The following is a 15,313-nucleotide window of genomic DNA, read 5'->3' on the forward strand; positions in this document are numbered from 1 at the left end:
AAAACAATGAATCTTTAATAAACTGTTGCAGATTTTTGCTCTGGAGTGAACACTAGAGAGTTAATACTCTTGAATGTTAATGATGTGGTTATGTTGTCATGCCTCATGAAGGCCGCACTAAACTACTGTTTCTATAGCTACATTAAAAAAAAGATTTATAATGTAATAAAATGTACATTTATAGATATTCAAAGATTCTTCCCATCAGAACAAATACCTGAGAACCCTCTAGCCTACATCCTACGGAATAAGCAAGCTAAGCATTGGTCTGCTCTCTCTCTCACACACACACACACACACACACACACACACACACATACTGTAAACACATATACTCTGATGGAAACCCTAATTCTGAGGTGAACTGGTGAATCTCCAGGTCTGTGTCCTGTCTGAACCTGCTTTCTCTCAGTGATCTGGATTTTCTTTATATGGATGTGAACACATTGGCAGCGTTGGGGTCGCTCACCTTGCTGTATGGGCTGCTGCCGATGAAACTCCAGTGGAGCCACGATGAAGCTGGTCTGGCCCAGCGGGCTCCAGTGGTGCAGCACCCTCAGCATCCACACGCCAGGCCTCAGCGGCGGAGTGAGCGGAGGCCGGTAGTGGGTGACTTCAGCGGAAGCGTCCACCAGGATGTCGTACGTGGCAGCGATGACGTTGGTGGGGTCGATCCATACCACGGTGGCCGTCAGGTTGCTCTGGCCTCGGCTCCAGCGCTGCACCGCCACCGGCTCGTCCTCGGGCCCCAGCAGACCCCCCCAGTTCCTGAAGAGACGCTCCTTAGGATCCCAGTCTGAGCCCACCTGAAGAACAGGAAGAGGGTCAGAGTAGTTCAAACCTGACTAACCCGCAGGCTTCAACAACTACATAGTTTTCAACTGATGATGATGATTTGAAAACAAACTTTAATGTTTGACAAGCGGCTTAGTACATTGCTGAATATGACATTTAAATATACTGAATATGATGTGTGTGTGTGTGTGTGTCTGACCTGGACATGCTGCAGTCTGTTGGTGGGATGGGGGGGGCTGGCCAGGGTGAAGTGGTCTTTGGGAGTCACCCAGGTCTCCAGGCTCTCCAGCTGGGTGGAGGCTCGGTTAGTGGCCACATGACGCACAAGGTAGCCCTGGAACTGGTCTGACAGGAAGTACAGGTGGACTGACACTGGGTGGGTCATGGCCATGTACCTGAGACACACACACACATACTGCACTTAGACCATGTCTGCAATACAGTGGGTACATTTTTAAGATGCATCTTTTCTCTCTGTTGTTTTTCCATCCACACGAAGCTGATAAACCGTTTCTGTAATCACTTGTTTTGTGTCATTTCTAATCAGGTGATGACACAGAGACAGTGGGACGGCTCTATAGAAGTCGGTCTGTCACACCTCTCTGGTCCTGAGTGAAAGATCTGAACAACTATTGGACAGATTTATGTGACATTTCGAACACACATTTTTGTCCCTCTCAGGGCGAACTGTAATAACTTGACATTTAATCTATTGATTAATCATCAAGACTAAATTTTAAAGGTCCATACAGTATAAACGTAGATAAAGGTCCATGTCTTTTTTGATTATAAAGCAGATCTAGGTTCTACATCAATACTGTTCAGTATCAAAGCGCTCAGTCCACAGAGAAATGCACAGTCTGTATTCAGAAACTAAGCCTTAAAACAAGCTGTCAGGACTTCTGTAACTTTGTGATGTCACAACAAAGCAGTCATCGCCCTCAGCCATTCCCAAAGCCATGCCCACCTCAAACCACCATCCAACCTGGCAGAATTTGGTTTCTCTTGGTGTACCTGAAATCTGCTATATTTTTATTGAATCACTCAGAAAACAGTCAATTTCGTCAATAAGCCAATCAGAGCTTCTCCTCTGATTGGCTTCTTGAACAGATGGAAAATATGGGACCTTTAATTGTCCATTTGTTTAATGAACAAATAAGTTTTAATATCAAATAGCTAATTTTTGCACACTAAAACGCTAAACCAAGATAGTGGCCATGGTAAACATTACACCTGCTAAACATCAGCATGTTAGCACGCCGACATTAGTATTTAACTCAAAACTCTGCTTTGCCTAAGCACACCCTTACAGAGCCGTTAGCTTGGCTGTAGACTAAATCCTGTTGTGTTTCCGTTGTCAGACTGCTAATCAGTGTACAGAGGTTTAAGAGAAGGCAGGAATGCAGCAGCCCAGTAATTACACTAAGCCCTGGGTATCAACAAGCTAACCTTTGAGCAAATCACTTTTTAAAAACACACAACATGTGAGTAATAACACCTGCACTGTGTGATCAGCTGTACTGATAGAGTCAGAGAAGGGCGGGAGCAGTTTAGGAGCCGTTTATTGAAGTGTTAACTCCATACAAACATGAACTAGTTGTTGGCAGTGATGCACAATTTGGGGAGAGATTTAACGGTTTTGTTGTTTTCAGTTGAAGTGTCGACTTACATCTGTAAACTGTGAACTATCTCAAAGTTCGAATGCGGAACCATGTCTTGACAGGTAGATGTGTTTTCAAATTTATTCCACATCAGTGTGGACGTGGTTTAAGATGTTGCCTGACTAAAATCACAGGCTGAAAGGAACAGACTAGTCCTGTTTTAACTCCCCCTATCCTCCCCCCTCTATGTCTCACACACACACACACTTCCCATAATGCTGCCCCCACCCACTCTAGCCACCAATCCCCACCCGAACTCCAACAAGTACCTCCTTGTACCTACTGTGGGTCTCCACCCCACACACACACACACACACACACACACACACACACACACAGCTGGAAAAATCCCGCCTGTGCAGAAACTGAAGCCTGATTGTACCTCTGGACAAGCCAGCGTTATCTTCATATTTAATTTGGACTGGCAAACACACACAAACATCAGTGGTGGTGAGTTTATTGGAAAGACACATTTCATCTGCCAGTCCTCCTCCTTTCACTCAGACAGTGACTGTGCAGTTCCTCTCTCAGCAGAAAGCACAAGGGCTGAATTTACTGACCCAGCGACTGTATGACTTATACAAAGCACCCTAATACACTCACAGCAGGTGAGGACTGATACTTGTAGATGAGGTAGAAATTGGCCTGGAGTGATTCTAGCACAGATTTCTGCTCTCACGTCTGCGAGATCTATTCTTTACACTTCATGGATCTACATGGGAAATCAAATTTCTGGTAACTGATGCTGCACTTGAACAAACACCTAGTTTACCTCAGTAAACTACTCTGATGTCTCCGGTTAATAATCGGGACAACAGTCGGACTTCATATCTTAAATAATGACCAAACAGGGGAAAAATGTTTCTTGTATCATAAACATTGTGGAGAGAGGTGTGGTGGTGTCGCCACTACATTTCACACTTTTTTTTTTTTTTTTTTAAAAAGGAGGAATATCTAAATACACAGATGAGCACAAGCGAAACACAGTCACAGACAGTTCTAACTCCTTTTCACTTTGATTTCATGTTACCATGGTTACCAAATATTCTTTCTCAAATATATACATTGCCTAAATCGATAACTGAGGAGCTTTCCTTTTTTTTGATTTGTTTATTTGGTTTGAACTGAACCAAGTGGGTTAGATGTTAGGGCGGCTGTGACTCAGGAGGTTAGAGCGGTGGTTTGATCCCTGGCTCCTCCAGTCCACATGTGTCCACACAAGTGTCCTTGGGCACAATACTGTACCCCAAATTGGTGTGTGTGTGTGTGTGTACATGGTAGGTAGAAAAAGCTCTATATTTGTAGTGAAAAGTGGTGTATGAATGTGTGTGTGAAAGGTGAATGTGACTTTTAGTGCAAATAGCTTTGAGTGGTCGTTAAGACTAGAAAAGCGCAATATAAATTTAAATTTAAAAGAAATACAGAGCATAGTAACTGTAATTGGGTTACAGTGAGATTTACAAACTGAACTGTGGACCCAATACAAAAAGTCCTGGAACACTTCAGCCACCAACACTAACCCTTCAACTCCTCTAAGCACCCCTGGACCAACATCATGGACTAGAGCCCATTTAGAAACCCTTGGCCCGCCATTAAGAATCCCCTGCACTCAATAGTTTCAATAGTTTGGCTTCACAAACCATTTGCCCAGCCTAATACCAGATATGTGCTGAGAGAGCTAGAGATGCTATGACTAATTTGTTTTCCCCCATTGGCATCCACATTAATATGAATGTGACAAAACACACATAATGAGGGTTTTTCTGGGTTCTGAAGACATTTTTCAAATACTCAACCTTCATGTTGTAAAGGTTCATACACCACAGAGTCATAATTGACCTTGTCTGCTGTTCAAGGTGTCCTGTCAGTGGTTTTACAGAGTCTTTTATAGCGCTGGTGTATGGGGAGAATGCTTAATGGGTTTTTTTTTTTTAGTACTTGTTGGACAGGGACAAACTGACAGGAAGACTGACTATGACACTACATCCAGCTCTCTTAATACATCAATGCCATGCCTGGCGCCCCATGCTTGTACCTGCAGCTGTTATCGTTGGGATGGCCCTGCAGTGAGCTGGCAGCGCGGGATAATCCCATACGAGTGAAGGCGTGGTAGTGGGTGAGCGCGGAGTCTGATAGGCTGGCAGGTCCGTCCGTCTCTTGCTCATAGATGTTTTCCCAGTAGGCTTGGAGGTTGGGGGTGCCCGAGGCATACGCTCCGAACAGGTAGGAGTCCAACTGGCTGATGATCTCCTGACTGACACTGGCCTCAAACTTCCTGGCAAAGAAGGTGGGTCTGGACGCTTGCTGTGGTCAGGAAAGACAGGAGGACATAAGCAGGGACGGAACATAGAAAAAAAAAAAAATCAGTAAAGAGACAGAGACTTTATTCACTATCATGTGACCTGCACCAAAGAAAATGTCAAGTAAAGCAGCGTCAGAGCTCAGTGGGTTAGTGGTGGTAGAGACGTGACGTTCAAGCAGAAATCTGACTAACACAGACTCGGAGCCAGTTAGTGCGGTCTGCTTCTGTTTTCTACGGCTCTGGTGCAGCTGGCTGTTAAATGACTTGCTCCATGGCACCTTGTCACCAACTGTCGTGGTGGTGGAAAACAACAGCAGCAGCGACCACTTCATTTCACATCCGGTCTCGTTTCTGAGGAACCACAGAGCTGATTCTGTCTGCACGTGTGAACTGTGGTCAGTGTTTGAGCCAAAAATACTTTTGCAACTGTCTCTGTAGTGAGAGATCACTCAAAATCACACACTCAAACATGCACACAAACTACTGATACACACAGTAAAAACTATGATTTTATTTTCATCAGCTCATGCTCCATCCAAACCCTATGATACTATGACAACCACAGACTACTCCCTGGCAACACACACACACACACACACACACACACACACACACACACACACACACACACACACACACACACACACAGTCTATGGCCAACATTGTTTGACACCATGCCAGGATATCAAAGGAGAAGTGAAGGGTTCTCCTCTTTCCTGAAATAGCTCTGTGAAGAAAGAAAAAAAAACTCTGGAACTGACAATCTGCGAAACACAAATCCAATATACTAGACAAGCAGTGAGCAGGAAGATCCTATCGAAATATTCTAACACATTAAATAAATATTTAGGTTGAATGGATGTGAATGGGTCTGCGCCACCAGTAATTTGAATATTAAAAAGCCTAATGATGATTTTGTCAGAAGAAAATCTTTTATTTTGAAGGCTAAGCACGAACACCTGAGGACTGCATCGCAGATTCAATTGTGACCCTCAAGTTTGTTTTGGTGTCTATGCTACTTTCTAGATTCTGACTGATACATGATCCCAGCTGATTATATATATGTGCTGATATATCAGACACCGGTTTATTGGTTTTGGCACGTGTTGGTCATTGGACAAAATAAGTGTCAGTACAGGAAGCTCAGAGATATGTTTGAGGTCATTTAGAAACTAGAGAACTCTAACCCACAGATTTTCACTGTGAAATCTCTCGCTCAGTATGTATCTTTGTAACAATGCTGTTAGGAATAAAAAAGGTTGTTCATGTTATGCTTTTACAGAACCAGTCAAAAGTTTGGACACACTTTGACTGACTAGAGCTGCAACTAACCAAAGAATTTTTAATAAAAAAAAAAAAAAAAAAAAAAAGACGAAAACAATGAATCTTTAATAAACTGTTGCAGATTTTTGCTCTGGAGTGAACACTAGAGAGTTAATACTCTTGAATGTTAATGATGTGGTTATGTTGTCATGCCTCATGAAGGCCGCACTAAACTACTGTTTCTATAGCTACATTAAAAAAAAGATTTATAATGTAATAAAATGTACATTTATAGATATTCAAAGATTCTTCCCATCAGAACAAATACCTGAGAACCCTCTAGCCTACATCCTACGGAATAAGCAAGCTAAGCATTGGTCTGCTCTCTCACACACACACACACACACACACACACACACACACACACACACACACACACACACACACACACACACACACACACACACACACACACACACACACACACACACACACTTGTCATGAGGCCCAGCCTGGAGGAAGGAAGGGCGTGGTTCATGATGGCATCAGGAGGGTGTGACTTCACCAGGCCGACTCTTGGTGGGCTCCGGCAGCACCAACGAGCCAGGAAACCCCAGCATAATGAGAACCTTGAGAACCACAGCGGAGCTCGTTATTCAGCAGGACGGTTTCATCTGAGAGATTATTCTGGATCTGTTACTGAACAATCTGTGACCTTACACAGCTAAAGGCAACAGTGGAAACCACTAGTTACAGGGTCAAGAAGGATTTTTCTTTCCTTCATCGTGAGATCAGAGGGAAATTATATGATCTTTTTACTATATGTTCTATAACATGAGCTGCTCTTTTGTTGGACCTGTGTTTAGTCAAGACACGCTTTAACCTTGGGCACCATGATGCTTTGCATTTTACCCACTTTTCTCTTTTTGGTTGTTTTAGCTTATTTTTAAGTGACATTTTTAGTTACAGTAATAACTAATAATTATTTTCATTATATACAGACATCATTATAAATATATACATATATATATTTATATATATATGAACATATATAATTATTTTTGATTAACAGATTTACACAAAAATTTGATCAACTATCCAAAACGCAAATACCACAGTGATACGAGAAAAGCAGCTTTTTTTAATTCTCATTATTGAATTATATGTTGATTATTTGCTCAATCAAACCTTTGGTCAATAAAATGTCGGCACAATGGTGCAGTGGTTAGTGTGAATAGCAATAAACGTTGTAAATGTTTAAACAGTAAAAAAAGAATAAACTCCTGTCATTGTTTTTTTCTCATATTACGGCCGATCACTGTGATAAGTCAACGGTAGGAACTTTTAGGTTGTTGCCCTCGGACCACATCGTATACTTGCCTGCTAGCTAAGTCTGACTGTGCGCTCAAATATTAAATCCATGACAAAAAATTTATCAAAAAGGATAGCTGGTTTGCAACAGGAAGAATTAAAATGAAAAAGTCAGAAGACAGATGGTGAATCAAAAAAAGAAAAAAGAAAAACAAAGAATAAGCTTCCTACGTGTTTCTCCTGCTGTGCTTTGATATTGCACTACTTGACCTCTGTACTCTTATGGCGTCAGACGTGGGCTGCCAACATTTTTGAGTGGGCCATGTAAGAAAACAGAAAGATGATCAACTTTAAAAAAAATAATTTTTTAAATGAGGACAGGCAGGAGGTTTTTCAAATGGGTCAAATAACAGAAATAACTACAGTTGTGTGTGAGTGTGTCTATTGTCCTGTACATAGTGCACATGTGTGTGTTCCTGACCCTATACAGTCAGGACTCTGAGCTGCCTCGCTCGCTGGCGAAACCCGACATTATGATAATGACAACCTTAGGAACCTCAGCGGCAGCTAGCTACAAAGCTCTAAAAATACTAACTGCCTGCAGTGTACAGCTGTTTCCAGGATCAGCTCTCCTTATAGAAACCATCAGCAGCTCGACCACAGACGCTGTCTCCAGGTCTGTCGTTACACGGAGCCAAGCACCGCCTGTTGTAAGTAAAAGCGGCACTGCTAATTTGTGAATACACAGCTATTCTGGTCCAGCGCCACCGCGGCCCTGAGAAGGAAAGGTGGACGCGAGAGACGGACTGAGTGTCCAGGATTACTAACATGATGACCGTTATCGTTATAGCCGTGCTCAAGCAGCCTGGACAGGGCTGTAACTTCATCTCACTTGATGCTAAAAAAGAGATCAGCCATGGAAAGCTTTGTGACAACTGAGAGGTTAAAAAGTTCTTTGGCTGCACGAAGCTGCGTTACTGTCGAAGAAAAAACTAAAAAATGCCACTATGCTGGAACAGAGCTGCAATTTGCACGGAGCCAACATGGAAACACAGCCCTTAATCTTGGTCAGTAGCACAGTGGCAGAATTTCACATATAGTAACTTGAAGCAACAGCTCAAGTCTTTTTTTTTTTGTTTGTTAAATATTGGCCAAAAACATTGTCTGAGATCATCCAGAGCTCAGAGTAAAGGAACAGGAAATGGCTGTGTCATTATGTTAGGGCTCACCTGGAAGCGCGGCAGATCCGAAGGTTTGAAGTCGTTGGGTGAGCAGCCACACCAGTCCACAATGTGCTTGTACTGGCATTTGCATCCCAGTTTGCGGTTCCAGTTGGTGAGCCTCAGGTTGTTGTCCACCATGGTCTCACAGTGGGCGCTGTTCTCCAGCACGGTGTGGAAAAAAGACTGGAGGGGGAGGCAAGTGTAGAGAGACAGACAGGTTCTCTTCACATTTGTCGTCCAGTCTCAATTAAGTATCTAATCTGAACACAAAAACAGAAATCATTTGCGCCTTGGCCAGAACAATATCAATGATGTTTTGGTTAAATACAACATTTGAACCTATGAATTAAAAAAAGAAGCGATAATCACAATTTCTCAGATCTTAAGTTTAAGGTTCGAGCTTTTTTAGTCGTCACTTCTACATATGTATATCATAAAAATGTATTAGTGAAATATTGTTTGCTCATGGACCAATTGGGAGGGGGTTGTGAGTGCTGGTCTCACAGTTTAAGAGACGAAGCTGTTGCAGAGTCTGGTAGAGGAGGTTTTGATGCTCTGCTTCCTCCTGCCGGATGGTAGCAGGGTGCGGAGGACGGGGTGGGTGGGTTCCCTAATGATGCTGAGGCCCCTGCTGGCGCTGAGCGTCAACTTAACATTTCTTCTCAACCATCCAACAGCCAAAATTCATTTAGTTCATATCTATTTTTGCTTGATACAAATGACTCAAACTTGTTCGTTGATTATCTAAGACCCCATTTACACTACAACCGGAAAAGTGTAAGATATGGGACCTTTAAAGAAAGAAAAAGTCCAGATATTTTATTGTTTTGTTTTATGGATTTTTGAAGTAAGTCCAAAGAAGAATAACACAGCAAAGAAATATGCTGTTGATATTCATGTTGTCCTCTAGGCGAAACCCGCAGAGCTTCAGACTTTGAATCCCGTTAAACACTCTACTTGTATATAGAGTCTGAAGGGGTTACTTGAGTGCAGTGTGTGTGTGTGTGTGTGTGTGTGTGTGTGTGTGTGTGTGTGTGTGTGTGTTACCTCAGCAGGCAGCAGTGTGTAGGCGTAGAAGCGCTTCATGCTGCTGACCAGCTCGTCTCTGGAGTTCACCACATAATCCACAAAGGGCCGGTTGAGCAGGAACCAATCAGAGCCTCCGTCCACCGCAATGCCCTCTGGGATCTTGCGGTCCCCGAGACGCCACATGTGGGTGTCGCACTCGTAGAAGAGACGGTCCAGACCCTGTTTCCGGATAAAACTGAGAAGACAGACCTTTCAGTGTTGTGGTGAAGACAGGAATCAAAGCTTCCATACTGTAGAAACATAAACTGCATATTTTTCATTCCACATTTCAAATCAATCCTCAAATCATGCAAACCAGCAAAATATAAGCTAATATAATAATATAATATATCATTTTTTGTCCATATTTTGGTACAAGGACTAGTCAATATGTTTTGATTTCAGCCAAGTACCACACCATTTTTCAGATTACACTGAATCTATGAAAGAAAATCATGAGACAACTTCCATCTGACAGTTAGAGCAGTAGATCCAAAACTTTTTTAGTTTGTAACAAAAACACTGATTCCATCATCAGAGAAAACGAAATACAAACAGAGAGAGAGAAACCGTGATAGAGAGACCAAGGGAGCTGATGACTCTCTTACCGTGCGTTGTCTCTGCCGTGAGATTTGATGAAGTTCATGCTCCGGTACTTTGACAGGAAAGCCACCAGCTGTTCATTGGTCCTGAGGAGAGACAGCAGCTGTCAATCATCAGCTCAGGCAGTAACCACACAGCACAGACACTTTATCACAGAAACACACCTCCAGCTTCACGCTGTAAACTCTGGTTAGACTGACAGGTGACAATGACTTTGGTGAAGCGTGGACTTCTCCAGCGCCACCATGAGGTTGACATTTATGGTTTTCAAAAGAAATGAATAACTATTGGATGGACTGTCATTAAATTTGCATATTCATGTTCCCCGGAGGATGAACTGTGGGAACTTTATCAGATCATAATGTTGGAAACTGCTTGTTTAAGTTTGCGTAAGTTTGTCAAATATCATGTTTGATTGCAAAACCTATATTGTATCATACTGATGTGTGCAGATGTTTCATTGCTGAGCCTGACCTGATGATAATATGGAGTGGCGTCCTTTTAAACATCCAATCTCTACATCCCATCATCTTATAATTCATCCACTCCTTTAATTCACTTTTGATCATTTGACTCTCTGAAAAATGTCATGCTTTCGAAACTCCTCCGGTGTCGTCATCTGTTCGGCCACAGGAGGACGACTCATGCGCGTTTGTTCCCAATTGTTTTTTCTTGTGTTTTAAGTATTTTTCTCTTAAATGGACTCACATCTAAGCAGGTTGCATAAACGCTGCATTCTATTTTTTTAAACAATGCAAAACATTCTTCCGTTTAGGCGAGTTGGAGAGACTCCATGTGTCTCTGTTTGGGACAGCAGGACCGGTTTATTTAGCTTCGTCTTTCAAATGAGGGAAAACAGCTCAGTGCCGGTGTGTGGCCCGAAGAGGAGACGGCCACTCCCTGCATGTAGTACAAGCCGTGAGCACACGGCTCGAACCCGGTGTCTTCCTAATGAGTAGACGGGACGGCAGACAGACAGATCGCTTGGATTACATCTGATTACAGTCGTTAAGACGAACCACAGGCATGCATGTGTGTGTTCGAGGGCATGTGTGTGTTCGAGGGCATGTGTGTGTTCGAGGGCATGTTTGTGTTCATGAGATACTGACACACATCAAACTCAGACTGAAGCTGCTGGGATTTTGCAGCTATTTTAAATCCCACTGTTCATATAAGGTTTTTTTCATCTTGGATTTTTTTTGGGGTTTAATTATGATCTTTGACATGATCATGGTTGGGTGGGAATCTTCACATTTGACATTTTCCCCTCCAAAAATGCATTAAAGTTTCCAAATGTGTGTCTGTCTAGAGGCTTCATAACAGGTGTGGACTGACCCACATGGATGTTATAGCAGCTCAGTGCATTTGCCTTCAGATAAAAGTGTTAATTTTGGCAATTTTTAGTGCTGACCAAAATCAATATTTGAAATATTGTCCATTTTCCTGTCAGACATCAGGGATCAGGGTCTGTATTAACCAAAGAACTCCTGTTGACAATGTCCAAAAGAGCCAGGAGTAAACAGCAAAGCTCAAGTGATCACATGAAAATCACAAGTATGCTCACAGCAAGAGTAGCCAATCAGAGACAAGGATTTACTCTGCATCTACCATATGGTAAGTATAAACAAAAGACATAAAATAAAAAGTTGGCTTTATTCTAGTGTTTGTTCTAATGATAAAACTCAAATCAAAGGAAAATAAACAGCTAAATCGACCCTGTCTGTTCTGAACACATATCTCTTCAGTTAAAAGCTTTTATTCTTGGTGGAAAAATGAAGGACATTTGGTTTTAAAATACAAACCCACATCATGTAACCCAAATTTAAAAATCTGTCTGACATTTAGAAAGTTTATGCAACCTTCTCGCTGCACGCACACACACACACACGCACACACACGCACACACACACACACACACACACACACACACACACACACACACACACACACACACACAGAGCTCCATTGACTCACACTGCATGTGCCTTAATGACGTCACAGCTATTGATGCTGTGGAGCTAATGCTGCAGCTGTGTTATGGATTTTGGCTGGAAGGGTGTTCAAACAGTCACTTTGATGGTAGGACAGTAGAGAACAGATCAGATCAGTGTGTGTGTGTGTGTGTGTGTGTGTGTGTGTGTGTGTGTGTGTGTGTGTGTGCGTGTGTGTGTTCTTGTATTTCTGACTTTATGAGGAGTACATTCATGAACAGAAAGATGAAGAGAAGTCATTAAGATAAAGACTTCAGTTCGAGCCTCTTTGAAGAGACAGCTTAGTGTCAGGATAAACAGTTTTAGATTAGGTTTACTCAGAGGAAAGAGGTCGGCTCAGTAAGTGAGTGTTAGCATAGGACTGGAATCAAACAATCAACTTTATTTTAGCTCAACTCATTTGAGCAACACCAGCTGTCGAGAGCATCGCACATGTTGGAAGCAAACCCCTATGTCTGACCTACTTAACTGGAAACACAAACAAAGCTCACCCCAGTAAACAGCTACAGTGAGTAGGAAAAGCCTAGTTAGAACCATAAAGTTATCCCATAACTTATCAATGGGAATTTTGTTTTTATCTCTAAATAATGTGGTTTAGGTGACAGGGTTTAACTGGGGACCTGCTCCCAGTTAAACCCTGTCACCTAAACCAGTGACGGAAAATCAATTAGCAACAAATCTGATAACTGGTTGACCTTATGAAGCTGATCTGGTACCAGCCATGACATGTCCACTCCACATTAAATTAGCATCTTTGCTGTGGACTGAATCCAACTGAACACTTGACAATCAGCCTCATGTTACCTTTGATAATGTGATTTCACCGTTATGCAACAGGCGTGACTCAGCTGGACACAAGCTTCTGGACCGCTTTAAGAATCACAACATCTCTGCCCCAGGTCCAACAGATCAGTCAGCAGTGAGCCAAACGCAACACTGACCATATCCTACACACACGGCTTTCTGTTCTGCTGCAGCTACAGCGAGTGAAGCATCAGTCAATGTCTCCCCTGATCACAGCTACGCGCTTTTCCTCAACAATAAAGATCCTCTCAAATCCCCAAGCAGCAAGACAGCCATTAAAGGGCTCTGCGTCAAAGCTATAGAGTCCCGGTCCATTCAAAGTCAATGCACTTGTGGTCTATTGGCCATACAACCTGATCCATAAGACCTCAAACAAACCAAACTCGGCCCGCGGGGCTGCCAAGCCACTGGTTAGTGTCCATTAGCTGACACAGTTCTATTCCAAATCAATGTGCTGTGTGTTTGGCAGGAACTTGACATGATCGGTAAATCTCCTGCAGTCTTCTGCAGTGGTATATAATGAGAACAATGGAGGGACTTTTAACAAAACCAGCTTTTTAGTTTCAAACAAACCACACAACAACAGGCCAAAAATATTATTACCAACTATGGACCTTTATTTAAAACCCAAGAAAAAGATTTTTCCTGATGGTTTCTAATACTTCTTTCTACAGCAGTCTTTACATTATTATATTTCTTACATTTGTCTATTTGCCTGAACTAAATTTTAGATCTAGTTTAACTTTAATTGGCATTTCAAGCTGTTTTCAACCAAAAGGTAAAATCATTCACTACAGGTGACTCCTCTGCTGTCTGACCCGTTCTCTTACCTGATGGGGTAGTCGGCAGCGCTCAGGTTGATGAAGAAGTCCCAAGACCAGTCGGTCATTTTGAGGAGGTCCTCCATGCTGCGTAGGTACATGGTCAAGAGGCTGGCCCCGCCCCAGATGGTGGCCATCCGCCAAGGAGTGACCCTGACGTTCGGATACTGGTTGGCCAGAGACAGGACCTCTCTGTGGAGGTAGTTGGATCTCTGGGAAGGGGAGGAGGGAAGGAAAACAAGGAGGGAGGTTATAAACTCACCATTAATAAATAAAACACTGAATCAAACAACTTCCTGTAATGTGAAAACATTATTACCAATCTCACTGAGAACTATTAGTTTTCAGGAAATCTTCTTTCACTTTTTTTTGTCTCTTTCACAGAAAAACACGTCCCCAAAAACTTCTGAATAACTGTGAGGGCTCTCACCTGGTCTACATGGATGTAGTAGTAGTGTGAGGTGTGGTAGATGGCTTTGAAGAGACGATGGAACTGACGCGAGGCTCGGCCGTGGACAACCAGGACGAAGGCGATCCGCACCGGCACGAGCCGGGCAGCGTTAGAGGGGTCCTCTTCCCACTGTACGTTGACGTTAACCTTACCTGGACAGAGAAGATAAGGATGACAGCTCATGGAACATAATGCATTGTCCAAAGTGCAGTTAGCGTCCCAGCAGCGACAGCCAGGCTCGTATTGTTTTCACCTTGTGAGTCTGTGCATGTCATCTGTAGCAGGAACTACCAGAGGGGGTTTGTTTATATGTCTGTGTGTGGACAGATGTGCAGTTGGAATCAAAATGAAGACAGAGTTTGAAGATGGGTGTGGTCTCACCCACGAGTACTGACTACTCGGGTCAGAACATCAACATGGGTTAGGCTGTTGTTCGATCCCAAGATTCAGTGATCTCTACTTTAGATATGATGATGATTTTAATAATGAGTTTCAGTTATTTTTCAACAACGTTCTCTGGTTTCAGCTCCTCAGATTTTGGTCATTTGGTTTCTAATTTTTATTAGACAAAATTAAAAGATTAAAAACAAACAATACTTGCTGCTTTTTTGATTCTTGGTCTAAAGAGTGGTTTGTAATTCAACGAAACCATCCCTGTTCTCCCTGTTCTCCACTCCTCAATCTTCACTTCTGTCTTTCCAGGAAATATTCAGCCTGTGGCTGGCTGAGCTAAATCTGTCTCTCGTATATACAATCTATATGACAGCCTGATACTTCTCCATCATCACGCTCACTCTAAAGATGGCACGGGTTGAGGCCTGCGAAGCCTAATTAGTGACCTTCCCAGGCTGTGAGGCATGCTGGGATTGGAGTTTGAGAAGAAATAACTGTAATCAGGCGGCACAGTCAAGCACTGCTCTGCAGACAGAGGGAGGCAGGGGGCGAGACGTCGTGTACCATGTCATGGATACGCTCTTATGTCTGCACGAGTACAGAAACACCAATCTTTGCTTCAACAAC

General features: G+C 42.8%; 1 protein-coding gene across 1 annotated transcript in view; it reads right to left on the reverse strand.

The window, feature by feature from the left end:
- The window catches only part of LOC111662412 (xylosyltransferase 1-like), a 33,713-nt gene that overhangs the window by 5,878 nt on the left and 12,522 nt on the right, over positions 1-15,313 (reverse strand). The window contains exons 3-10 of the mRNA XM_023416265.2: positions 14,273-14,445; positions 13,852-14,054; positions 10,232-10,312; positions 9,603-9,819; positions 8,562-8,738; positions 4,492-4,760; positions 995-1,190; positions 470-806 (exon numbers count right to left, since the gene is read on the reverse strand). Coding sequence (XP_023272033.1) covers positions 470-806; positions 995-1,190; positions 4,492-4,760; positions 8,562-8,738; positions 9,603-9,819; positions 10,232-10,312; positions 13,852-14,054; positions 14,273-14,445 — 1,653 coding nt within the window. The remainder of the gene's footprint in view (positions 1-469; positions 807-994; positions 1,191-4,491; positions 4,761-8,561; positions 8,739-9,602; positions 9,820-10,231; positions 10,313-13,851; positions 14,055-14,272; positions 14,446-15,313) is intronic.

This window comes from Seriola lalandi, unplaced genomic scaffold, assembly GCF_002814215.2.
Source record: "Seriola lalandi dorsalis isolate HSWRI2012SDOR001 ecotype SW California unplaced genomic scaffold, Sedor1 jcf7180002054563, whole genome shotgun sequence".
Taxonomy (NCBI): Eukaryota; Metazoa; Chordata; class Actinopteri; order Carangiformes; family Carangidae; genus Seriola; species Seriola lalandi.